The sequence below is a fragment of the Saccopteryx leptura genome, chromosome 4 (assembly GCF_036850995.1).
Source record: "Saccopteryx leptura isolate mSacLep1 chromosome 4, mSacLep1_pri_phased_curated, whole genome shotgun sequence".
In the NCBI taxonomy this organism is placed as follows: Eukaryota; Metazoa; Chordata; class Mammalia; order Chiroptera; family Emballonuridae; genus Saccopteryx; species Saccopteryx leptura.
The window spans coordinates 142,960,749-142,986,447 of record NC_089506.1 but is presented as its reverse complement, the minus strand read 5'-3'; the positions used below and the strand labels follow the sequence as shown (position 1 = coordinate 142,986,447).

The 25,699-nt window shown below is 35.9% G+C and overlaps 2 protein-coding genes across 6 annotated transcripts in view; one reads left to right on the top strand and one right to left on the bottom strand.

Annotated features, from left to right (window-relative positions):
* CCNH (cyclin H) overlaps nt 1-25,699 on the top strand; it is a 71,536-nt gene that overhangs the window by 21,419 nt on the left and 24,418 nt on the right. For 3 of the 5 annotated variants that reach the window (XM_066381800.1, XM_066381801.1, XM_066381796.1), the window contains exons 7-8: nt 4,845-4,956; nt 7,336-7,396. In XM_066381800.1, coding sequence (XP_066237897.1) covers nt 4,845-4,956; nt 7,336-7,396 — 173 coding nt within the window. Of the gene's footprint in view, nt 1-4,844; nt 4,957-7,335; nt 7,397-7,999; nt 10,901-25,699 lie in introns of those variants that run through there. The other 2 variants (XM_066381799.1, XM_066381798.1) reach the window with 2 other exon arrangements.
* The window catches only part of RASA1 (RAS p21 protein activator 1), a 122,503-nt gene continuing 107,055 nt past the window's right edge, over nt 10,252-25,699 (bottom strand). The window contains exons 19-25 of the mRNA XM_066381795.1: nt 23,917-24,032; nt 23,066-23,152; nt 20,704-20,771; nt 18,017-18,105; nt 16,544-16,621; nt 13,446-13,580; nt 10,252-12,414 (exon numbers count right to left, since the gene is read on the bottom strand). Of these exons, the coding sequence (XP_066237892.1) occupies nt 12,331-12,414; nt 13,446-13,580; nt 16,544-16,621; nt 18,017-18,105; nt 20,704-20,771; nt 23,066-23,152; nt 23,917-24,032 (657 nt within the window). The 3' untranslated portion in view covers nt 10,252-12,330. The remainder of the gene's footprint in view (nt 12,415-13,445; nt 13,581-16,543; nt 16,622-18,016; nt 18,106-20,703; nt 20,772-23,065; nt 23,153-23,916; nt 24,033-25,699) is intronic.

The window sequence follows — 25,699 nt, the reverse complement described above, 5'->3', positions numbered from 1 at the left end:
CTACAAATATATGATAGGCACTGAAAAGATCTAAAGGGAACTTGATTTAAAGGTAATATTTAAATTTCTAACTTCTGTTTTGTAGATAAATCAGCTTTAACTTGTTAACGTGTCATTTGCTAGTCATTTTGTTATTATAAAAACTTTCTCAACTGGGTGCGATTTTTGCAATATCTGGAGACATTTTTGGCTGTCATAACTTGAGGTGTGGTAGTGGCTGCTAATAGCATCCAATGGGTATAAGTAAGAATGCTGCTAAACATGTTAAAATTCACAGTATACCCCCTTGGCAAGCTGATAAATGGCTCCCCGGAAGATAGCCATGTACTGTACTAATCCCTGAAACCTATAAATCTTAACATATATGGGAGAAAAAAAGTTTTTTTTCAGATGTGATAAATCCAGATAGGGCTGAAATGCAATCATGGGAGTCCTTGTTAGAGAAAGACAGAGAGGAAGATTTGACACAGATAAGGCATTGTGAAGATAGCAGAGAGAGATTTGAAGATGCTTCCTTGAAAATTAGTTTATGGCCTCAAGCCAAAGGATGCAGGCAGCCACCAGAAGCTGGAAAAGAGAATGAATGGATTTTCTACTAGGGCCTCCGGGAAAGTGTGATCCTGGCAACATTTTGATTGTAGCCCAGTGAAATTGATTTTAGATACCTGGGCTTCAGAACTAAGAGAATATATTCCTGTTGTCTTAAGCCTTACTAATAAGTTTGTAGTAATTTTTTAATAATAGCCTCAGAAAACTAATACGGCCTCTTACAACAGAATTATCAGCCCAAACTATCAATACTGCTTATGTTGAGTAACCCTGTTTTAGGGGTTGAGGAGAGTATTAGCCAGTCCTCTCTAGTCTTCATTCTTGGCCATCACATTGAAAGCTCAGGGCTATTTGGCTATTCTTTAGGATTAAAAGTCAATTGTATTTGTCACCCAAATTGTGCCAATATCCTTGTTAATTATAATTAAATGCTGAATAAACCAGTAAAATGTGAGGTTGAAGATCTTTGATCTTAGATGGTAGTTAGTAAATGGGAGTGATTTTTATGCTTTAAAATTTAAGATGCTTCAGGATATCAAAGCATTATTTCTTGATATCTGTTTGAAATGATCCTGAGGGCTTCCTCCCTTTCTATTGAGAACGATGGATTTGTGATTTATAAATCATAAACCTGAAGGTGTTCAGTTACACCACTAGAGGGTTCACTTCCAAAGCTAATTGTGGTTTGGCTATTGTTAATTAGGATCGTGGAATTTAGTAGGTAGAAGGGACCTTCAATATAACCCACAGTAATCCTTTTATAACTGCCAGTTTTATTACTGATTTCTTCTCAGTACATTAACTTTACTTATTTTAATATGAAATAATAGCTCTTAAAAAAAACCTCAAGAGCTTTAATGATACTAAGGTATGTTATTTATAATTTTTCAGAACACAGATACTGTCCTAAGGGTATTGAGTCACAAGTATTAATTCTGTTGAAAACATTGCTTTATTTGTGTTATGAAACAAGTTAGCATACAGTCCCCCATTTGGAGCATGTGGCTGGCTAATATTAAGCCCTGGATTTATCATCATTCCCCTGATAAGTCTTGAGATTTATATTCTTTGGCTTATTGTCATTGAATAATGAACAATTCAGGTAGATGATGTTTCTAAGTCACTGACAGTCTTGTTTTTGGCCTAAAAAGGACATTTTTGTTTTCTTGGTGATATTTCATTGAATAGGTTCTGTATGTTAGTAAAGCAAAAGATCATCAATTGATGTATTTTTAGTAAGCTTCCTCCCTTTATTGCATGTTATGTAATACTGGTGTCTTTTGTCAACAAGAAGTACACTCTTGACCCACCATCTGCAGGCGTCCCCAAACTACAGCCCACGGGCCGCATGCAGCCCCCTGAGGCCATTTATCCGGCCCCCACCACACTTCTGGAAGGGGCACCTCTTTCATTGGTGGTCAGTGAGAGGAGCACTGTATGTGGTGCCCCTCCAACGGTCTGAGGGACAGTGAACAGGCCCTCTGTGTAAAAAGTTTGGGGACCCCTGAATAGGATAGAATGCTATGAACATGGTTGGTGGCAAGGAACAAAGCACGTTGACTAAGTCATGCAGGGGTAAGTGACCACAGTAGGATTTGAAGAAAATACTAGACTATAGAGCAGGGGTCGGGAACCTATGGCTCGCGAGCCAGATGTGGCTCTTTTGATGGCTGCATCTGGATCGCAGACAAATCTTTAATAAAAAAAATAATAACATTAAAAGTATAAAACATTCTCATGTATTACAATCCATTCATTTCCTACCGCTTATGTTCATGGTTGCGGGTGGCTGGAGCCAATCACAGCTGTCCTCCGGGACAACACCAAATTTTTATTGGATAATGCGTAACGTACACGGGTCGTTGTAAGGTCAGGAACTAAACTTCCCTCCTTTTAATCAAGTAGTCAGCTAGCTAATTGCAGAAACCCTTTTGACAATGAAGATGGCTAAAAGAAAAAAAGATGAGGAGTATCGTACTTTTCAGCAGGAATGGACAGAGGAATTCACCTTTGTGGAGAAAGCAGGTTCTGCAGTGAGTCTAATATGCAATGATAAAATTGCATCGATGAAACAGTGAAATATAAAATGGCACTTCAACATACACCATACTACATTTACATTGAAATATCCAGTGGGGAACAGCAGGAAGAAAGCATGTCAAGAGCTACTGTGCAGAGTGCAAGCTAGTCAGCAGCAACTCCGTGTTGGGACCCAACAAGGTGACTGGAATTCGGCTAGCTTGGCTGGTGCTTTAGCAGTTGTGAGAAATGGAAAGTCATTCACAGATGGGGAGTATGCCAAAACATTCATGCTTGATGTTGCCAATGAACTTTTTGATGATTTTTCGGATAAAGACCAGATAACCAAATGAATAAAAGACATGCCTCTGTTGGCAAGAACTGTTCACGATCGTACCATCATGATGGCAAATCAAATTGAGGCAACACAAGTGAAGGACATAAATGCAGCACCATTCTTTTCTCTCACTTTGAATGAGTCAACAGACATAAGCCATATATCCCAGTTCAGTATGATTGCAAGGTATGCTGTTGGTGACACACTACGTGAAGAAAGTCTTGCTGTTTTGCCTATGAAAGAGACAACAAGAGGGGAGGATTTATTCAAGTCTTTCACTGAGTTCACTAAAGAAAACAATCTACCAATGGATAAACTTATTTCAGTGTGTACTGATGGTGCTCCGTGCACGGTGGGGAAAAACAGGATTCATAGCGCTTCTTCATGAACATGAAAAGAGACCCATCCTAAGTTTTCACTGCCTTCTACATCAGGAGGCACTTTGTGATCAGATGTGTGGCAAGCAGCTTGGTGAGGTGATGTCACTGGTCATTTCGTTGGTCAACTTTATTGTTGCCTGAGCTTTAAATGATCGCCAGTTTAAAACACTGCTGGATGAAGTTGGGAATAATTATCCTGGTCTGCTTCTGCACAGCAATGTGCATTGGTTGTCAAGAGGGAAGGTGCTCAGCTGTTTTGCGGTTTGTCTGAGCAAAATCTGGACTTTTCTTGAAATGAAAAACATCCAGCATCCTGAGTTAGCTAACACTGAGTGGCTCCTGAAGTTCTACTATCTGTGGACATCACTGAACATCTGAACCAGCTCAATGTGAAAATGCAAGGCGTTGGAAATACAGTCTTATCCCTTCAACAAGCAGTGTTTGCATTTGAAAACAAGCTGGAACTCTTCATCGCCAACATTGAAACAGGTCGTTTACTACAGTTTGAAAAACTGGGAGAATTTAAAGATGTATGCACAGCTAGTGACCCTGCTCAACACCTTGATCTCCAGCAGATAGCGGGCTTCACATCTAATCTGCAGTCATTCAAAGTGCGCTTTGGAGAATTTCGTGAGTGCGCTAGTCTTTTTAAATTCATCACTCATCCACACGAGTGTGGCGTGGACAGCGCCGACCTGAGTTACATCCCCGGTGTCTCTGTCAGAGATTTTTGAGCTACAAACTGCTGAACTGAAGTCCTCAAACATGTGGGTGAATAAGGTCAAGTCACTGAATGAAGATTTGGAAAGACTTGCACGACAGCAAGCAGAGTTGGCGAGCAAACACAAGTGGGGAATAATGAAAAAACTTCAACCCGCGGACCAGCTGATTGTCAAAACTTGGAACTAGCTTCCCGTCACATACACACTGCAGCCTGTGAGTATTGCTGTACTGACAATGTTTGGCTCTACGTATGCATGTGAGCGGTCTTTCTCACATCTAAAGAAGGTTAAGACCAACTTACGATCACGTTTAACTGGTGGAAGTCTCAACACCTGCATGAAGCTTAACCTCAGCACATATCAACCAGATTACAAAGCCATCAGCAAAACCATGCAGCACCAGAAGTCGCATTAATGGTAAGAAGTACTTTATTCATCATTGGTTAGCAACAGCATAACAATGTTATTAAAAAGAATTCAGAGACTTATTGTACTTTAAAAGTGTTGGTCTTACATAAAATGTACACATTTACTTGTATTTAGTGTTAAAACATATTGTATGGCTCTCATGGAATTACATTTTATATATGTGGCGTTCATGGCTCTCTCAGCCAAAAAGGTTCCCGACTCCTGCTATAGAGGGTGCTTATCTTAATGTAATACATGATATGGGCTAAGCAGCAGATAGCTGATACTACTTGAGCTAGAAGTATAGTGTTCACTGTGAATACAAATCCTGAAAGAACCACATCATTTCAAGTGTTTTATGTTGTTCTTTACAAAGATGGGAAAATACTCAACTCCCTTTTATCTGAGTCATTTTTTATATCCACATAGGCATGAGAAACTTGGTAAAAAAGTATGAACCACCCAGACCTGAAGAAGTTGCTGTTCTGAAACAGAAGTTGGAGAGATGTCACTCTGCTGAGCTTGCACTTAATGTAATTACGTAAGTAGTTTTGATATGGGAATCCCTGAATTTCTTTTTGCCCTTTTAATTTTTGGATTCTTTGTGGTCTGAGATCTCATCTATGGAACAGGTGTACTGTTCCAGATTTATTTCTGTTAGCTACTCTAGGGAAACTTGGCATATTTTCTTTGCAGTGGTGAACATTATATTGAAGGCGGAATCAATATGAAGATGTGCTGCTAGATTTGTCTTAGTTTTATTTTTTGCAGCCATAAAGAACGTCCATAATGTCTCTTATTGATTTGTAGGCTGAATGTGTAAATCACCATATTCAGGATCTTGATGCTTTGCAAATTGAAGGATTTACTTAAACCTAATCATTTAGGAGTTTAAACAGTTGGCAATCTGGGCCTGTAATAGGAATGGTAAAACTGCAAACCATGGCTTAGCACAGAACATAAAATTGGAGGATTTCATTCCTGGGTTTCATTGGTAACTGACAAGAATGAAGGAGTGGTTAGAGAAGGATGTTAACTTGAATGAAAGTATAGTAGTCCTCCTGCTCCCAGTCCGTAGTTTTGCTTTTCAATTTTTGTCAACTGTCCAATAATATTAAATGGAAAATTCCAAAAATAAAAAATTCATAAATTTTAAATTGTGCATCATTCTGAGTAGTGTGATGAAATCTTGTGACATCCTGCTGTCTCAGCTGGGATGAATCATCCCTTTGTCTGGCATATCCATGCTGTATATACTGTACAATAATTTGAGAGACCACAGAACTTACTAGAGTATATTATGTTTACTAGCTATTATTGTTCATCTGTTACTGTGCCTAACTTAGAAATTAAACTTTATCATAGGTCTGTATCCATAGGGAAACCTGTACATGCTGGGTTTGGTCCTGGCTGCGCTGCAGGCTATCTAGCCCTTCAATGAAAAAGTTTTCAACCCCTGCATTAGACCACAAACTACTACTATTAATCCTACCTTTCTAGCTAGGTGACTGAATGGACCATAACCCAAAATTCTTAGTTGCCAGTTTACATCTTAGTGAAATTACTATACACTTTGTACTGTGCCCAGCAAATTTTGCATATCTATTTGTATCTGAATGGTGCTTCTTAAACTGAACAGGACTGGATTCATTACAAACCTATACTTTTGTAAAATATAACATTACTAGAAAAATGAACAAAAAAGCCATGTAAGTTTCAGTTTTTATTTGATTGGGCAGTCATAACTTACCAACTTTCTGTGAAAGCTTCTCACAGTCAGTTTCTGTACTTACCGCACACTAAAAATGGTTAATAGAGCAACTGAAAAGCACTACTTTAGAATAAAATATTTTCTTGGCCTTTAAAATTCTTTTATCTTTTTATTACACAAGTAATAACTATACCATCATTATTAAAGTCAGTCAATACAGGTAAAACAGAGTTCTCTTTGACCAAAACCCAAATCCCAATCTCGTCCTCAGAGGTGGTTTACTTTTGCCAGCCTTGTCTCTGCATTTGTGTATGAAATAAAGTTTCTTCTTTTCATACATATTGTACAACATTTAATAGTATCAGTATTTAACTTTTGCCCATCTGGGTGAAAAGCAGACCAGTATTTTGGCATTTCCCCTATGACTGTGATGTTCTTAACAGTCATTTTGTATTTCTCATTCTGTATTGCTACTTAAAACCCTTGCCCATTTTTTGTTGTTATTTTGGTTTGTAGTTCTATATTTTATATACTCATACTCATCTTTAATATATTAGACATCTATATTTTTCCATTTTTTGTCACTGTGATATATAAGGAAATTTGTCATTTGCTTTATGCTTTTATACTTCTGCCTTTTAATGTAAATTAATCTATTTTGCCTTTTTAGCTATTAAAAACATTTAGAATTGTTTATGAATGGTCTGAGGTAACAATCTTTTTTTTAAAATAAATAACCTGTTGTAGCAGCTGTTTTTTTAATATTTCATAACTTTTTCTACTTATTAAATTCCTACATAGTTTTTTTTTTTTTAAACTATCTGCTCTAGTCATTTAAATCTATTAAAACTCTTTGTGAATACCACACTTTTAATTACCATAGTCTTTCCAAATAGTGTTTGGATGAGAATTGGTACATGGGCCCCGGACTTGCATGTTTTTCAGATTCCTTTTGCTATTTTTGCATAATCTTTCTCAGGTCAGAGTTAGTTTAGATTTACCGAGTTCCATGAAAATTTTTATTATGATTTTAATTAGAATTACATTAAATTTAAAGATTAATTTGAAAGATTTCATCTTCCTAATTCTTTCTCTCTTTCCATGTATCTAAGACTTTGTTCATCGGTAGATACATAGTATTTCATATAGCCTTGCTAGTTTATAGTTATGTTGCCAGTTGTTAGATTATTGATGGTTACCTAATTATAGGAAGAAGAGGAAAGGCTATGAAGATGATGATTATGTCTCAAAGAAATCCAAACAGGAGGAGGTATGTTCTCCAAAGGTCAATGTTATTACTATGCATTCTGCTACTCAGGATTTTATTACTCCCAGAGTGAAAGCACTAACACACACACACACACACACACGATGTATGTGTGGAGGGTGGTTTTGAAAGCCTTCATTTTTTTTTTTTGTATCCTTCATGTATATTGTCTATTAATTACAGGAATTTCTCTCACATCTTTCTTAGTCTCTTTGAAGCAGTATAATAGTTACTTTATGAAGAATCCTATGGTCATAAAAAGCAGCAGGGATAGACATACATCCTAAAAAATTTTGCTCTATTTCTTATTCTCCAAGGATTCTTCTCCTACCTTTAAAAAGAATTATACCTGGCAAGTCAGGTATAAATAAATAATCAGAGGCAAAAGATTATTACTATAACCTTTGTTCCTGACATTGGAATGTCTGGTGAGACCATGCCATATTTACTATATGATTAAAAATCTACAGATTTTCCTGGTTTATCTATTTTATGTATTCCGCATAGGAAAAGGAGAACATTTTCCTAAAGGGAGGCAAGAAGGTCAACAGTGCTGGTTACGGTTAAGTAGAATGTTATCCTTACTACATCTTTTTTCCTTCTTAGGAAGAATGGACTGATGATGACCTGGTAGATTCGCTCTGACTATTTACAATTGATTTGTCAATGCCTACAAATCAACGATGATCTGGCATTTAAAATGAAATAATGTGAAAGCATCAAAATATAGTAAACTATTTACTTGGAAGTTCCTTATTTTCAGGGTAGCCTTCATGTGAAATAAAACATCTTCAGAGGACCCAGAATAGCACCTGATTCATATCAAATTAGTCTCTATAGTAGCCAAAATAAAGCTGTAATTTATTTGCCTCTTGTTTTAAACGAAAGGCAATAAGCAAACATCTGTTTTGAAAAAAGGCACCAAGAAAAACAAGATGTAGTAGTCTGCTTTAAACATGCTAGGAAATGCTTTTTGCCCTCTAGAAATGTTTATATATGGCTTCTCAGCTGCCATCCTGATATACTTAGCTATTTGTATGTTACTACTTACTGAACTATGGAATGTAATTCAACTGTTTCATAGTACTGAAAGCTTGTCAACCAGGAATATTTGTTTCCTCAATTAGTTAACTGCAAACATTTCTTAATGGTTTTTTTTTAACAAAGAAAGCAATCAAACAGGCAGTCTTTAATAGCTGTCCAGATAAAAACCTTAAGTTGCTAAAAGTAAAGGAGGTGGTAGCAAATCATATGTTCAGTTTTATAATTAACCTGGTAGATTACCTGAGTGAATCTATATGTATATTTCATTAGAAAATTTTCAGATTAAATTAATTAAAAGAAAGGAGTGGATATAAAAATATTAAATGCACAGACTGGGGCACCAAATGGCTTTAGTGTGGATCATGATTACACTTTGGGCAAATTACTAACGCTCTCTGTGCCCGTTTCCCAAGGTGAAAATGAGGAAAATAATGCTGACTGCTCACAGGATTAATTAGAACGCCTTTATATACTAACTGTTCAATAAATGTTGGCCATTATAACATTTGTTTATTAACTGTAATCTTACTCAGTTTCTAAGTTGGAACCAAATTATAGATGTCATATTTTTCTCTGGAAAACTGGTTGGGAGGCATTCTGAGAAACTCAGCTGCCCTGGGTCTTTTATATGGATACACCCTCTTCACTGTAATTGCATCCCTTGTCGCACTTTCCATTGGAGTCTAGGTACTGTTCTGATAACATCTTAGTATTTGAGGGCAGTGTTTACTATATGTGTATTCTCTAAAAAAATAACATTTTAGGTAGAGTTTTTCTGATTTATTTTTAGTGTCCTTCTCATTGAGTAAGAGGAATAAAACTCAGGAAGTATGGAGTGGAAGAAGCCTATATTGATCCTCTTCTAGTTCAGGTTAAGTACCAGTGCTGTGGGGCTAGAGACAATTGGAAGCTGTTCAGAGATTACCTTGTTTCTTTTAGGTCACTAAACCTGGCGTCAGAGCAAAGGCCACATTTTATCTCAAATTTTTTTATCCAAGCCCCAATGTAGACGTTTTATTTCATGATTGACTAGCTAGTTACTGTAAGGAATGCAAAAGTAAAGAACGGTTTCCTAGTATAGCAGGGGTCCCCAAACTACAGCCCGCGGGTCACATTCGGCCTGAGGCCACTTATCCGGCCTCCACCGCACTTCCGGAAGGGGCACCTCTTTCATTGGTGGTCAGTGAGAGGAGTACAGGATGCATCCACATCCTATGCTCCTGGAGTACTGTATGTGGCGGCGCCGCAAAGCGTGGCATCGCTCACGTGCAGTACTACTTCTGGTGACGCGGGATGCATGCGTCAGGGCTAGCAGTAACAAATACGGAACCAGACATTGACCATCTCATTAGCCAAAAGCAGGCCCATAGTTCCCATTGAAATACTGGTCAGTTTGTTGATTTAAATTTACTTGTTCTTTATTTTAATTATTTTTTTTTTTTTTTTTTTACAGAGACAGAGAGTGAGTCAGGGACAGACAGGAACGGAGACAGATGAGAAGCATCAATCATTAGTTTTTCATTGCGCGTTGCAACACCTTAGTTGTTCATTGATTGCTTTCTCATATGTGCCTTGACCGCGGGCCTTCAGCAGACAGAGTAACCCCTTGCTGGAGCCAGCGACCTTGGGTTCAAGCTGGTGGGCTTTTCCTCAAACCAGATGAGCCCGCGCTCAAGCTGGCGATCTCGGGGTCTCGAACCTGGGTCCTCTGCATCCCAGTCCGACGCTCTATCCACTGCGCCACTGCCTGGTCAGGTTTATTCTTTATTTTAAATATTGTATTCCCGTTTTGTTTTTTTTACTTTAAAATAAGATATGTGCAGTGTGCATAGAGATTTGTTCAGTTTTTTTTTTTATAGTCCAGCCCTCCAACGGTCTGAGGGATAGTGAACTGGCCCCCTGTGTAAAAAGTTTGGGGACCCCTGTATTATAGCTTAAGACACAAACATATTTTAAGTTTTGTTTTTTAAAGAAGTAAAAGGCCGAAGAGGGAAAAGCATTTCAGACTGAGGAATGACATATGATAGGTCAGTACTGCTGGAGACTGAAGTGTGATTACAGGGAGAGAACCAAATTGCCTAACACTAGGGTTTTAGACCTTTCTAAATATTGTCAAAATAGGTATTTCAGAGATGTCACTAATTTATACCCCTTCCAGGTCTGTCCTCTATCCTGTGACACAAAGGAAGGACACCAAGTTGGATACTATTATGGTTGTTGAGTGAAAAAAGCACAAGGGATGGAAAAGAGGAAAGTAATATGGTACAGTAATATGGTACAGAAAGGGAAACTGGAATTGCTTGAAAAAGAAGTACAGGGTATGTTCAGTTTTTAGCTTCCACAGTTCAACTATGTTTATACTACACCAGTGCTAGCTGCTCCACAGAAATCTTCCCCAGAAACTTCCTACATTAACACTTTATTCTATCCCTCTGATTGACAAATTGTTGCTCTTGGGATAGAGGCCTTTAAAAAATTGATTTACTGTCGGGCCTGACCTCTGGTGGTGCAGTGGATAAAGCATAACCTGGAACACTGAGGTTGTCAGTTTGAAACCCCCGGCTTGCCTAGTTAAGGCACATATGGGAATTGGTGCTTCATGTTCCTGCCCCCTCTCCAAAATGAGTAAGTTTAAAAGAAAACTTTATTTGCTATTCGAAATGCTTTTCCTAATATACTGCTCACAAAAATGGGGATTTTTTTATCACTTCATAAAGTTTTGTGAGCAGTTTGTGTCGCTTAGCTCCTGTCTCCCCATTTTGATATGCCGTTGCTCTTTTTATACACCTTCCATTCTCCTCCCTGTACAGTTTGAACTGTCTGTAAATGAGGAAGAAAATGAAATTAAATGCTTACCTGTATTTAGACAGAAGTAATTGATTATTTTATATCCCTTGGTTTTATTTTAACTTAACTCTTTTGAATACTTCACAAAAATACACATACAGAAGCAAATAAAACTATACAAACTAAATACCTAGCAGATACAAGTAGTCAGAAGTTCAAAGCTGAATAACTTTTAAGTGACTGAAAAAATTATAAAAAATCAACTTGGAATTAATGAATACTTTGAACAAAAAGCATTCTATGTTTTCTTAAAAATACAAAAGAAATTGGTAATCTATAAAATGGATGAATGGGTAACATGCATTGATCAGTACAATGACCAATAGTATTTATTGAATTCAAAATATTTACTGTTGTAAACATTTTAAAAAAGCATTGAGATCTAAATACAATCTTTGACAGTTTGAACAAATAAGTGGCATGTTTAAAAAATAAAGCTGATGAGAAGATCCATCCATTCTATATATTTTCTTTTAACAATTCCAGCAAGAGAAATAGCACAGTATTTTTAAAAAGTATACAGCAAAGATTGTTCCTATTATGATGGCAAACTCTGGAAACTGTAAATACAAATAATAGTCATTGAACAGTCAAATGGTCATATTCCTAATACGAGGAAGAAGTTAACAGAACAGTCTGCAATCCAGTTATACTCGATTGTTGATAGAGAATGCTTTTTGTCAGTTGATTTCATAGTTCTGTTTCCAAGACAGCAAAACTTTGGCAATTGGATGTATTGAAAATACATTCTTAAAGTTCAAGCTAGAGTCATAGCATTCTGCTGTATGAAAGGTGATCTGCACACCAAGGCTCAGAGGCTGATAAAGATGGATTCCATATGTGGAAAAGTGCAATATCCTGCACAGATAGCTTACAGAGCTGCTGGCACACTCACCAGCAGAATCTAGAGTTTTCTTTGCATAGCTCACACATCACTGGAATGTGGAAAGGTGTGCTATTTTTTGGCAAGAGCAAAGGAGACATACTGATGTGAAATTACAGTGGTGGGCATGCTGAATCCATGCAGAACACTTGGGTGAAGACTGCTACCTGATGTCATTGGTTTTTGTATACTGGTTTTGTTTTTGTTGAAGCAGTTCTGTTATAGCCAGAAGCTTTTTCAGTACATGCTAGACAAGAAAAAAATGATACGAAAATTAGTAAATGAAAGCTCAGTCAGGGATGGAGATGTGGACTTGAAAAAAGCCATAATAGTACCATTCTACTGAAAACAAAATTGTGAAAGCTTCCAAAGGATTGAATAGTTTTGGTCATAGTGTTAAAATAGAATTTTTTTTACACCAAAGTGACCAGAAATTCTTGTATAGACTTAGGCAAGAAAACAGATTTCTCATTATAAACGATACACACATCTTAAACCTAATAAGCAAGGGCAAACAGCTTAGAGTCTAGTGAACACTTTACATTGGCCCAAACTCTACAGTAAGAATTTTAGCATGTATAGCAAGTACTATAAACTAGCCCCAGTGTAGCAAGGAGACATCATACGTGCCATAGGCACATAAGTAGGCCCATAGTACACTAAGTTTCTAAAGTGATTAAGAACCTTAATGAGCCAAATCATTATCTTAAACTTAACTTTGGAATATCAAGTTGAAGAAAAGTCAGTCTTTGAATCTCTGCTATGAGATCCCTCCCTGCCAAATGGTTGGCTGGCCAGTGTAGTGAGGCTACCCAGGAAGAGCCATTAGAAATGGCTATTTCTAACGTCACACTCTAGAACTTCTGTACTAGCGCTTGAAGTATTTTTATTAAGCTTCCTGAATAATTCTCATTTTTCTGACAGTTTGTGAGTCACTTGGCCATGTACTTTGTGTGAGACAAAAGTAAAAGCCAATTACTGTTGACTTACTAGTTCATATGCCATTTTCACACATGCCACTGAAGTATATGAACATCACTTTTCAGTCAAGTTAACATTAATTTAGATTCAAGAGCAAGATTTGACTATTGCTGCAGTATCAAAAATATATAATCTTAGGTTGAGCTTATTCCTGTCTGCTGAGATCTTATGGATTATGGTTCATTCTTTAAAATGTAATATAACTTATAAAAATGCTGACCATAATTCAGCTACTTACTCTGAGATTTTTAAATGCTAATAAAACATCACTGTTAAGGAGAACGTGCTAAAACCTACCTGCTGTGCACCACGCTCATTACTGAGTGTTCGCAGTTCATCTGAATGGGCCACACAAATCTCATGCAATGCTGCTAAATCACGTGTCAGGTCAGTTCTAGAATGCTCTGTAGTGTCTGGAAGTTCAGGAACATTCTTAAAAGGAATCATAAAGCTGCATTTAGAAATATAACTCTTAAATTCTCTTCTGAAAAGATATTGGTTATAATAGAATTTTTAACACATATTCTCAAAATATACAGTGTGGTCTGTAAAGTCATGGTGCACTTTTGACCGGTCACAGGAAAGCAACAAAAGACGATAGAAATGTGAAATCTGCACCAAATAAAAGGAAAACCCTCCCAGTTTCTGTAGGATGATGTGGCAGCATGTGCGCATGCACAGATTATGACGTAACACTGTGTATACAGCGGAGCAGCCCACGGCCATGCAAGTCGAGATGTGGACAGTACAGAGGAAAGTTCAGTGTGTTCTGTGGCTCGCTAAATTTGAATCCGTGACAAAAGTGCAACATGAATATTGGCGCGTTTATAACGAAGCACCACCACATAGGAATAACATTACTCGGTGGGATAAGCAGTGGAAGGAAACCGGCAGTTTGGTGGAGAAACCCTGTTCTGGTAGGCCATCAGTCAGTGACAAGTCTGTAGAGGCTATACGGGATAGCTACCTAAGGAGCCCTAAAAAATCTGCATGAGCCCACATTGAACTGCACTGAATAGGTATGAAACTGGGAGAGTTTTCCTTTTATTTGGTGCAGATTTCACATTTCTATCATCTTTTGTTGCTTTCCTGTGACCGGTCAAAAGTGCACCATGACTTTACGGACACACTGTATTCAGAAGTTATATGTAATATTCAGTGCTAATTCTAATAAACTGATCTGATTTTGTGACTTTGGTATTCACATCAAATACCAAAGTTGAGTTTCCTACACAGCATTACAGAACATTGTGTTTCCTACACAGCATTACAGAACATTGTGTGTTATTGTTGCTATTCTAAATAAACAGGTTTCCTAAACTTTGTAAGAGTTGTTTTTTGTTTTTTTTTAAAAAATCTGGAACACATGCCAAACAATGTTAAGTACTGATTGTTAATGTGGATTAAACTTAAAATTCCTCCATTCTTTCAGATTGAATTTCATTATATTAATACTGTAGTTTGTCAAAATTTATCAGCATATATAAGAGCTACATTATAAAAATGGGATGAGAACCTGTCAGGCCTATATATAATTAATTATCTCTGAGTTATTCCCCAAATACTTAGAAATATATGGAAATGATAGTGATGTTTATGGTACTTCAGCTAGGGCTCATAAAGTAATGGTCTATATCAGAAGTTGATAGTTATTATTAGCACTAATACTGATGCTATTTTGAGCCTTTAGAATAAAATTTAACTTGGGCTTCAGAATGGTGATGGTATTTGCTAAACATTCCTAAATACAGTATAAAGAAACAATTAGAACATAATTCATTCTTTCTTATTAAATGACTCATTCACTTATTTGTTCAGTGAATGAGGATTATAGAAAAGGGCACTAGTATTTGCCTTCAGAGAGCTTATAGTGTAGTAGACATAACCAAAGTAAACTCATAGTAACAGAATTAATTATATACATGACATGTAGAGGATACTTTGGAAGCAAATGAAAAGAAATTCAGGTTCAGGGCTCAGCAAAGCCTTTCTGAAGATATCTGAGGGGAGTCTTGAAAGTTAAATCTGATTTCTACAGCTAGTAAAGGAACAGAAGAATATGAGGAGGCTGGGAAGAGTGTTAGAATAGCAGGGTTCCAAGCATTTTGAAAAGCTAGATTACATGTGTCATTACTAGGAAAGTGATAGAGAAAGATATACTGTAGACATTTATGACAATATGGAAAATGGAATCCCAACCATGAATCTGAAAACCTAGGAATATGGCTTAGGATAAAACAAACTAGACTTAAATATTGGTAAGCAGTTTTCCACACAGCTCCTTAAACATGTAAAAATGTTTTCCAATCACTGTCCAACCATATCTTTTAGACATTAGAAATATTTCTATCTTTAAAATGTCTCAGAAGTTTAACATGTGGAAAGAAAATAGACACAGTATTTGCTCCTTTATTTCTCTATTTCATTATAAATATGAAGCTATGCTGTAAGTAACTTCTTACAGTGTTTTTTCATGCCTGAGGTTGCCAAGTAGGGGTCCACAGGCAGACCTGATAGGTTAGACTGCACAGTGAGGTGGGGCCTGTTTCTGTTAACTGAATTTGAATGCGTTAAAGCAGAACACAAGCACCTCAATCTCTTACCCTAGTCCTCCCTAATGCCATACACCTGTTTCAAGTCCATATCTGTTCCCCTTCTGGTTTCTATATATATTTATGAACTGAACTGCTAATATATTTGTTGGTTTCTATATATATTTATGAACTGAACTGCTAATATATTTGTTGGTTTCTATATATCTTTATGAACTGAACTGCTAATATATTTGTTTTAAATTAAGTCAGTATCTGAACATGTATAACTAAAATAAATTTTACTAAGGAATCTAGGGCCTTAGAAATTTTATTTTCTTTAAAACTCTCTATTCTTAATTTCATAATCACTTTTATAAAGTCCCAAGTAAGGCATAGATATTCCCACTGACTAAAGTGTTAACAGCAAATCCATGTATTTCATTCTTAGAAAGCCACAGGAACACACATTCTCTGGTCCATTTACTTAGTGAAAATGATCAGAATTGTAGGTCATTCATCTTGTTTCAAATTCCTCACAACAGAAGCAAAAAAGTAGCTAAGGCAGCCAAAGAATGTCCCAGTAGTTAGGTGGCTAACAGAATAATGAAATACAAACACAGAAATTAGAAAATAACACAAACTGAAAAGCCCCAATCGTGTATGCCTGGTGTGTAAACCATTTACAGTAAGAATAAATTCAGTGTAAGAATAAAACTAGTTAAAGAATTTCTTTAAGAAGGTAAACAAAAATATGTATAGCTCTTTTTAGTTCTGGATAGAAAATCTAAAAGTTATTGCTAAAATAAGTTTACTCAGCTATACCTATAGGTGTCAAAGTACTTGAAAAATTTGTATACATACCCCAAGTTCATCTAAAAACATGATCATACGATGTTTGTTACTTTTGATGAAAGGATTGACACCTTCCATATAGGGCTCCTATAAATATAAAAATAAAAAGCTTACTAGATGCATCAAAAACACTGATCTGATGTATACTGCTCACAAAAATTAGGGATATTTCAAAATGAATATGAAGTGATAAAATATCCCCTAGTTTTTGTGAGCAGTGTATATAACAAAAATTTACATGTAGCAAGAATCCTTATACATCTGTCCATTAGTAATAAATGTTCACAAGAATCATATAGTGACAATATTTTTATTCTCATATAAGCAAACAGCTATACTAAGGAACTGGACTATTTTAATGGAAGAATATATATTCTGGAATGAGCACAAAGTAGAACACACAGCCTAGCAGACACAAACTGCTTATACTGTAATTCATTCAAATAATTACTGAGAAACGATTATTTCCCAAGCACTAAGACAAACACGGGCTCACACTGGTCGGAATATAGCAGACAGGGCATTCAACTACAGTGTGGTAAGGAGTGCCTAGGAAAACAGATGACCTAGACCTATCTTGGGGCTCAGATACATTCAAAAGCTAAGCATACATCGAAACTGCTCCTCATATTAAAATCTTAAGCCTATTTAAAAATGGTGTCAAATAGGAAAGGGTAGTTTGGTTTTAATATAAGTTCTCTTCAAATCAGTAAGAAACTCATTAAGGAGATGCTGCTCAAGACGTCACTTGTTAATTCCAAAGAGAGACATGAAAAAATTATTCAGTTTCTCTAACAGCAATGAAATATAAAAAGTTACATCATGCCTATCTTTCATGAGGCTATGGGGAGCAAAAAGTCTTAGTTTATTCCAGAGTTACTTTAAGGAAATAACTGGATACATTTTAGAGGAAGTATATATAAGGACACTTGTTACAACAATATTGATAATAGGGGCAAATCAGAAGCCATGTAAATATCCAAGAGAACTACTTAACATCTATATACATGACAGCATAGTAAATAATCATTAAGAACAAAAAGACAGTTAAATGAAGTTGTTACAAATTGACAGAAGCAGGTAACAATATGATCCCTACCCAAATATTAACAGTTCTTAGGTTGTAGGATCCCACATGAGTGTTTAAAAAGCCCATCCAAGTTTTAAAATTCACAATGAATGTTTACTGTGAAATAAATTTTTAAAAATGGATTTGAGTGTATTTAAACATAGGCTGGCTGGTTTTTATATTTAAAAGTGGGAGATATGAGTGTATTGGAAATGGTAAATAGATTTCTATAATGGCTAGAACTAGTTTTTAAAATTCCATTATTAAAATGTAAAATCTAAATATTAAAAATATATCAACATACCAACCAAAACAAGTTTTTTTAAGAAATGTTATAAATTTACTTAAGCTGTATTTTATAATTTTATCGAAGTTTCATTCATAGATACTTTAAAGAATCAAAACATTTTTACCTTAGCTCCAAATTCCACAAGATTTGCTAAGTTCTGCACAGACTTAGCCACTAAGATCAGTGTTCTTGCAGCAATAGGAGATGGGGAATCTGTAAGAATTGGGAAGAGCTGATGAGGCCAACTCCAAAAGTACTTCCAGATAAAACCATTACAATCTTAGACTTTAATATTCTTTACTGTTGAAAATACTAATGTTCTCCCATTCAGAAAGTGTTTTGGGTTTTTTTTTTAATGTGTAACCTGTATAATTCAAAAGAACTTGATAAAAGGGAGAATACTGAACATGCTTATCAGTGCTTTTAGTTTCGGGGAAAGGGTGCTACCAGACTCAGCAATTCCCCAGTGGTGGTCAGTGTACCACAACACCTCAAGCTTGAGCTTATCACTAGAAACAAACTGTCACTCTGTACACTCTGTGACAATTTACAAAGCTAGTATCAACCTACTCAGGTTAGCAATTTGCAACCTGATCAATTCTCTGCTCCAAATCTCCACTGACTACAAATACTTCACTATTTATTTTTTAATTTTTCCATTGATTTGAGAGAAGAGGATAGGAGAGGAATAGGAGAAGGGAGAGTAAGAGACAATCAACTAGTTTCACTTAGTTATTCCATTTAGTTGTGTACACATAGCTTGCTTCTCAAAAATGCCCTAGCTGAGGATTGAACCCACAACTCTGGTACACCGGGCTAATGCTTGATCCACTGAACCACCCAGCCAGGGCCAAATAATTCATTTTAAAGCTCAATAACAAAAATAAAGACTAGGACCTCTCCTCTATTTTTAAGAAAAGAACATAGCAATTTAATAAGCTTTTAAAATAAAAGATTAGTCAGGAAACAGGGCTTAATACAGATTGTAGGATATAAATGAAAAGTATGTGTGGCTATTAAATAAATATAAGCCCTGAAACAAGAATTATTTAACATGGGCCTGGCCGGTTGGCTCAGTGATAAGTGTTGGCCTGACATATGGACATCCTGGGTTCAACTCCCAGTCAGGGCACACAAGAAAAGCGGCCAGCTGTTCTCCCCTGCCCCTTCTCTCCATCTTCTCCTCCCGCAGCCAGTGGCTAGATTGGTTCGAGTTGGCCTGGGTGCTGAGGATAGCTCAGTTGATTTGAACATCAGCCCTGGTTGGGGGTTGCTGGGTGGATACCAGTTGGGGTGCATGTGGGGATACTGTCTCAGTATCTCCCCTCCTTTCACTTAAACCCAAAAAAATCTAAATTGTGCTCTTTGTAGCTTAAGCTGTTACACTATCAATAGTATTGACTAGTGGTTCAGAGGCCAACACTCAAATCTTTCCAAAAGAATTCTAAACCCTTAATTTTTAATAGAACATAGATTCAGCCATTTTAGAAGCAACGGAAGACAATGACAGAGATGAGATGGCTATAAAGATAAAAATTAAGATATTACTAAATATTTTTAATACAACTTTGAGCTTCAAATTATTAAGCTAAAAATGGTTCAGGTCCTTCTTTTAACTTTTTCAATTTTATTGATTGATTTTAGGGAGAGAGAGAAGGTAGGGAAGCATCAACTCATACTTGCTTCTTGTATGTGTCTTGACCAGGCAAGCCCTGAGGTTTTGAACCAGCGACCTCAGCATTCCAGGTCAACGCTTTATCCACTGGGCCACCACAGGCTTTTTTAATAACAGATCATTATTACATTCATAGTCACAAATATCACCTACAACATCTGAAAGTCATTGCTGAGTCTGGCTTATCAGAGTTTAAAATGGCTGATTAACATTATATGATATAACTGGTGACAAGAAATCTCTACAGGAAAATCTCTAATCTCTTAAAGAGCCACTTTCTTTTTAATTATTCATAGAGCACTACTGCAACTGTAGCTCACAGAAAGTTTTTCTTCCCAACCTGAAAAAACCAGGAAACAGATAGGAAATAGTCATATTAAGTTTGAATCACAGGTAGAGATGGAAAATAAAAGTGGTCAGTAATGCCATCTCAGGCTTCAGATATTAGATGGGAAAGAAAGGGAAGAGCAAAATGGCAAGAAAAGGTGAAGTAGCAGAAGGAAGGAAAAAGAAAAGGAAGGGTACCATGGAGTATTTTATATACCAAGTCTCATACATAATTGGGTATTTAAGAAAACCAAACATAAAAGGAAAAAATGTGCAACCTTACCAATAGAATTAAGTTTTATCCTATTTATTTGGTGACAGACAGAGAGGGACAGACAGACAGGAAAGGAGATGAGAAGCATCAAATCTTCGTTGCGGCACCTTAGTTCACTGATTGCTTTCTCATATGTGCCTTGACCGGGGGGTGGAGGGGGCTTGCTCAAACTGGCGACCCTTGGGGTTTCGAACCTGGGTCCTCCACGTCCCAGTCTGATGCTCTATCCACTGTGCCACTGCCTGATCAGGCTTATTCTAATTTTTAAATTTATCAAAACATAATTGCCTGACCTGTGGTGGCGCAGTGGATAAAGTGTCGACCTGGAAATGCTGAGGTCGCTGGTTCGAAACCCTGGGCTTGCCTGGTCAAGGCACATATGGGAGTTGATGCTCCCAGCTCCTCCCCCCCTTCTCTCTCTCTGTCTCTCCTCTCTCTCTCTCTCTCTCTCTCTCTCTCTCTCCCCCTCTCCTCTCTAAAATGAATAAATAGAAAAAAAAAATTTTTTTTAAATTAAAAAAAAAAACATAATTACCTGAGATGATATTAAACATCCGTGGATTCAGGATGGCAGGACAGATAAGTCGAAGAAAAACAAAACCACTGAATGGGAGGAAAACAAATATATTTTAGAAAACTAATTAAAATAATAAAACTTTTAATACTTATAGAACCATGAACTTTGAATATAGGAACCACAAACATTAAGAAAACAGCAAAACTATCTTCCTTTAAGAACATATGTATCTTATGAAACATATTCACCTTTGCAGAATTTGGAATTTTAGATTTACTTTGGACAGATTTAAATTCTATCTATAGTATTTACTGTCTTGGCTATTATTTATTCCATTCTAGTATACATTTTAAATTTAATTTGAGAAACTTGTGTTCTTAAAAACATTAAGAATTTCCAGAAAAACTACAGGAGCACTGATAAACCTTTTTATGGATACGCTGTCCTGGAAGATCCTAGAACTTCCATTCTCGTACTTCTTTTTATTTAAACAGAACAACCTAGTAAAGTCTGTTATAAATCAAGTTGGTTCTATTGATTTTGTTGATGAGTCATAAAAATAAGATTCCATTTCAACAGAATGCTGTAAAGATTTCACGGTCATAAAGAAAAAGATGTTAGGCTTTCTCAAGTTAAAAAAATGTTCTCAAATTACAAAATAATAACAAAAATAAAAAGTGGTGTAAAAGGACATGGCTCACCAACATTGTCTGTGATTTTCTTGCTAATCTTACTCAGGGAACAATGAATAATGTAAAACTGCAAGCTGGTTTAGCTTTTTCCCAGCCTGCCCCCTTCAGTTACTGACAGGAGTATATATATATTGTCATGTCGACAGCGTTTCTCTAATTTCCTTTTAGTAGTAATCCAGACTAATAATTGACTTCTTGCCCTTGTAAGAACAAGCATTATTCCCAAAATAGTTGATAAAAATCCTTTTAGAGATTAAAATATTCAACAGTTTCTGTTCTCTGTTAGAGTGAACAACCCAACTTTCTCAGCATTTACCTTCCAACTTACGACTATGCGAATTTTGGGCTCTTAGAAAGTGAAAAACCTACTTCTCAGCATTAACTACAACTAGAATATACAGCAACAATCAATTACTGTCTTTAAATTTGGGTTTATTTTTGATTTATGAAGAATCTGGTATAAATTCTACTTGAACAAACTTGATACTTAAATAGGTCTAGGAGTCTAAAATATAACCTGGCAACATCAATCCATGAACAGTTTTCAGTATGCAAATCTACTTTCAACTTTAAGAGGGATACTAGGTACCTATACATATATTTAAAAGCTTATTAGGGAGAGAAATAATCACGTTGGAAATAAATGCCCCTTAAAATACCGTACAGCATCAAATAATCCACATAAGCAGAATCTATTGCTGTACTTCCTTCGCAAATATACTTGTTTGAAACTTGTAGTTTATAAAAGTGTTAATTTACATCACACATACAGCTGTGCTGAAACATATGCTTATAATTCTATTTTACTATCAATCACTACTAAAGCCGAGAAATATATAATCTACAATTCTGAAATATTTATGTCATCTGATTCTAAAATTTTATCTGTAAAAAGAGTAGCAGCCTCTACAAAATTTAGGTAGAGGGCCAGTTTAACACACATTTTCAAAACTGTAAGATAATGGTGTTTTTAGTGGTTGGCTATGGATGCAACATAACTGGCCATATATACTCCACATAATAAATTAATTATTATTATTAGACTACTATAATCTCTGATGCTTTTTCACCAAATTTCCAATTGGCTTAAATGAACTGGGGTAAGCTTAAGAAAAGCCTACAATAGTGTTAAGAATATTAGATCGAGTCTAAGAAGTTGAGTCTTTAGTTCTGTCTTAGCCACTAATTTTGCAATTCCTCTTAATTACCCAATGAGTATACTGCAGTACAACTTCAGAACTACAGGCTCTGGTGGAGATTAGCCCACAGTCACAGACTGTCTTACAAACCAATGAATACCTAAATGGTTCAATTATCACTCTTCTTAGCACCAAATTAATATCTTTTTCTATTTTCCCTTTGTGTCACTGCTTCCCTTGTTTATAGACATGTATATATATTATATATGCAGATTTGTGTTATAAAGTTAGCAACAGATTTTGTAACTTTTAACCTTTATAAAATAAAAAGTCCAAATAGTTTACTATAAATGAATGTTTAGGTTTTTAAGAAAATGCAAAAGATATCTAAGGAATCTCATAGTAACTTCTCAAAAAGGAAATATTCAGCAGGGTTCCAAATAGAAGAAAATGGTCTTGAATTGTACACTGTATACTGTTAGTCTTGACATTTTCCCAGTTATCCACTTGACTCTTAGCATGTACCAACAATGAACTGCTCAGCCTTACCTAACAACTCTTGTTCTCATGGTTGTATTTGTAGGCCACTTGTGCTGAACAGATTTCTGTAAACAGCCATAAATATATCTCAGTGTCCTGCCAAAATAACACAATCATCTCAATCCAGAAAGCAAGTGAAAATACTGATCTCATTATACCCTAAGCTTAATTTACCAAATACATGACATTTTAATGCAGATGGCCTTTCCCCCAAAAAAGTACTTGGGCTCAAAATAATAAAAAGAATCAAGTAAGTTTCCACCATTAATTTATTTAACCAGTTTAATAAATTCCACCATTTACTTTGGAAGAAATCTTACCATTTTTAGATTACTTCTGTATTAACCCTTTGAGTAGTGAGTTTTTTGTTAACGCTTTGAGTGAGGACATACATGAATGTTCGTACTACTAAAGGGATAATGAAAAAAGTATCAAGATGAGGATACAGAGGAACTAATGAGTACAGGTTCCCGGGAGATAGATGTTGATTGACTTAAGTTAACAACTCCTTCCTGACTGAGTTCACTAACACCGGAAGCCATTAAGCAGCCTGGATAGATACGAGTCTTTTATCATTTCCTCAAACTAAGACTGCATGCTTGTATTTATTCCCCAAGTTATGTAAATCAGATATACAGGCTTGTATAAAAACATGATTTGTTTTATTTAATGTAAATATTTCATGCACTTCTTCAAGTCACTCTTTTTCCTTAAAAACAGTTCATTTTGTAAAGATTATAACCCTCTTTTCAAGGTATCATAACATTAGGACAGTGGAAAAGCTTACATGTTTTAGAAATAACAAATTTTTCAAAATGCACATGTACAATTCCTAGTCATATTAAAATTTTACCACTTACGGTGGCAGTATTTCTGAAGCCATGAATATTTTCTCCACAAGCTCTGAAAGTATGTTCAATAGGTGTGCTAAATTAGTGTTCACATCTTCATTTTTTTCTAACTTTGACGGACTTAACTAAGAGAAGGAATAAATCATTATAAATGCATCTTGGCAGTGATAAACACCAATGAATCATGGAAATCAAACAGTTGTTTCCAAGGTTCTCTATTTTTCCATTTTTCAATTTGTATTAGTTTTTTGGAGAGAGGTATAAATGGGAATTTTTAAGTAGTTTACACCATGAAATTTCTTGGGTTACTGTGAATTCCCAATTACAGCTGACCCTTGAACAACATCAGTTTGAACTGCACAGGCCCACTTATATACACAGACTTTTCTAATAAATACCTTTCCTTTTTGGTTCCTGGTTGGGAGTCTGGATGCAGGTGGCTACTATATGCACTGATGCACACAATTTTACATATAGGGAACTGCAAAGCCACAGACTTTGTGCTGTGGGGATCCTGGAACCAACCCCCCCCCCCCCATGTATACAGAGGAACAACTAAGTTTTGGGGAAATCAAAAATTCTATGCAGATTTTTGACTGTGGGGGAACCTGCACTGTTGTTCAAGGTTCAACTGTATTCAATTAAAGACCAAGCTATAATTATTCGATTTTCAGTTGCTCTGGAATTGATGATACCAGTACTGTATTATAAAGTTCTATTCATTTACCAGATTTTACCATAGATTATTTTTACATATACATAAAATTGATTAGACTTTATTTTAAATAATAGTATTTCAACTTAAAGACAAAAAAATCCAGTTTGAGCGGCCATGTAGTCACAAATATACTAGCAGTATTTATTGATTTAAATTACAGCCCCCCATGCCTAGTCTCTTTCCACCCCCACTTCTCTGTCCCTCCTCTTCCCACAGCCCTCCCCTCCCCTCTGGCTATTGCTGCCCTGTTATCTGTACATAAGTGTTGTGTATATCTGATTTTGGCTATTTAAATAGCAAGAAACATCATATTGTCATAAAAATCTATCTTAATTCTACTTTTTTGAGGAAAAAAAATTGGCTTTTCTGAATGAAGTAAGACTTATTTAATGACTAATAAAATACCAAATGCCTTGGGCAGAATCATGAACCTTTCTCAAAATTTCTCTTGAAATGTAAGTATGCTGATGTAGGATCAATGGAGTATATGTATCTATAGAAGTCTAAATTTCCCAGCCTAGATCCAGCACCCAGGCATTCTGCAAACTTGCTAAATTTCTGTAGCCTTTGCAGTTAGACTAACTGTGGTGCTACCCCAGGTTTTCAACATTAAATCATCACTTTATTCCCTTTAAGATAATTAGTAAAAATTGAGCAGCATTAACATTTGACAGCTCTCACTTACACTGATAATTCAAACGCAATTTCCTATTTTATTTTCATTATATATCTACAAATATGTTTTGAGATTTTCTGTAGTTGCTTTACCATCAAAATGAAATGAGAGAATAGCCATGTATCTGAGACTCCACTCTTGATCTTAACGGTTTATTATGAATTTATACTACAGCCCCCTTTTAATTCTTTTGAGAGGATTATCTCATATTACAAAAATACTCTTTAAGGGCAAATCTAAATGTTATGATATGCTACCAAGAATTTAAGTTTTAAAACCAGGCTCCTGCAGAAACTTCAGTTTGTTATTCACACGTTCTGAAAGTAGCATATAGTTTTTATCATTAGTACAGTAGGAGAAATGATGAAGTACTGTCATGAGTTTTTGGTGCAATCTGA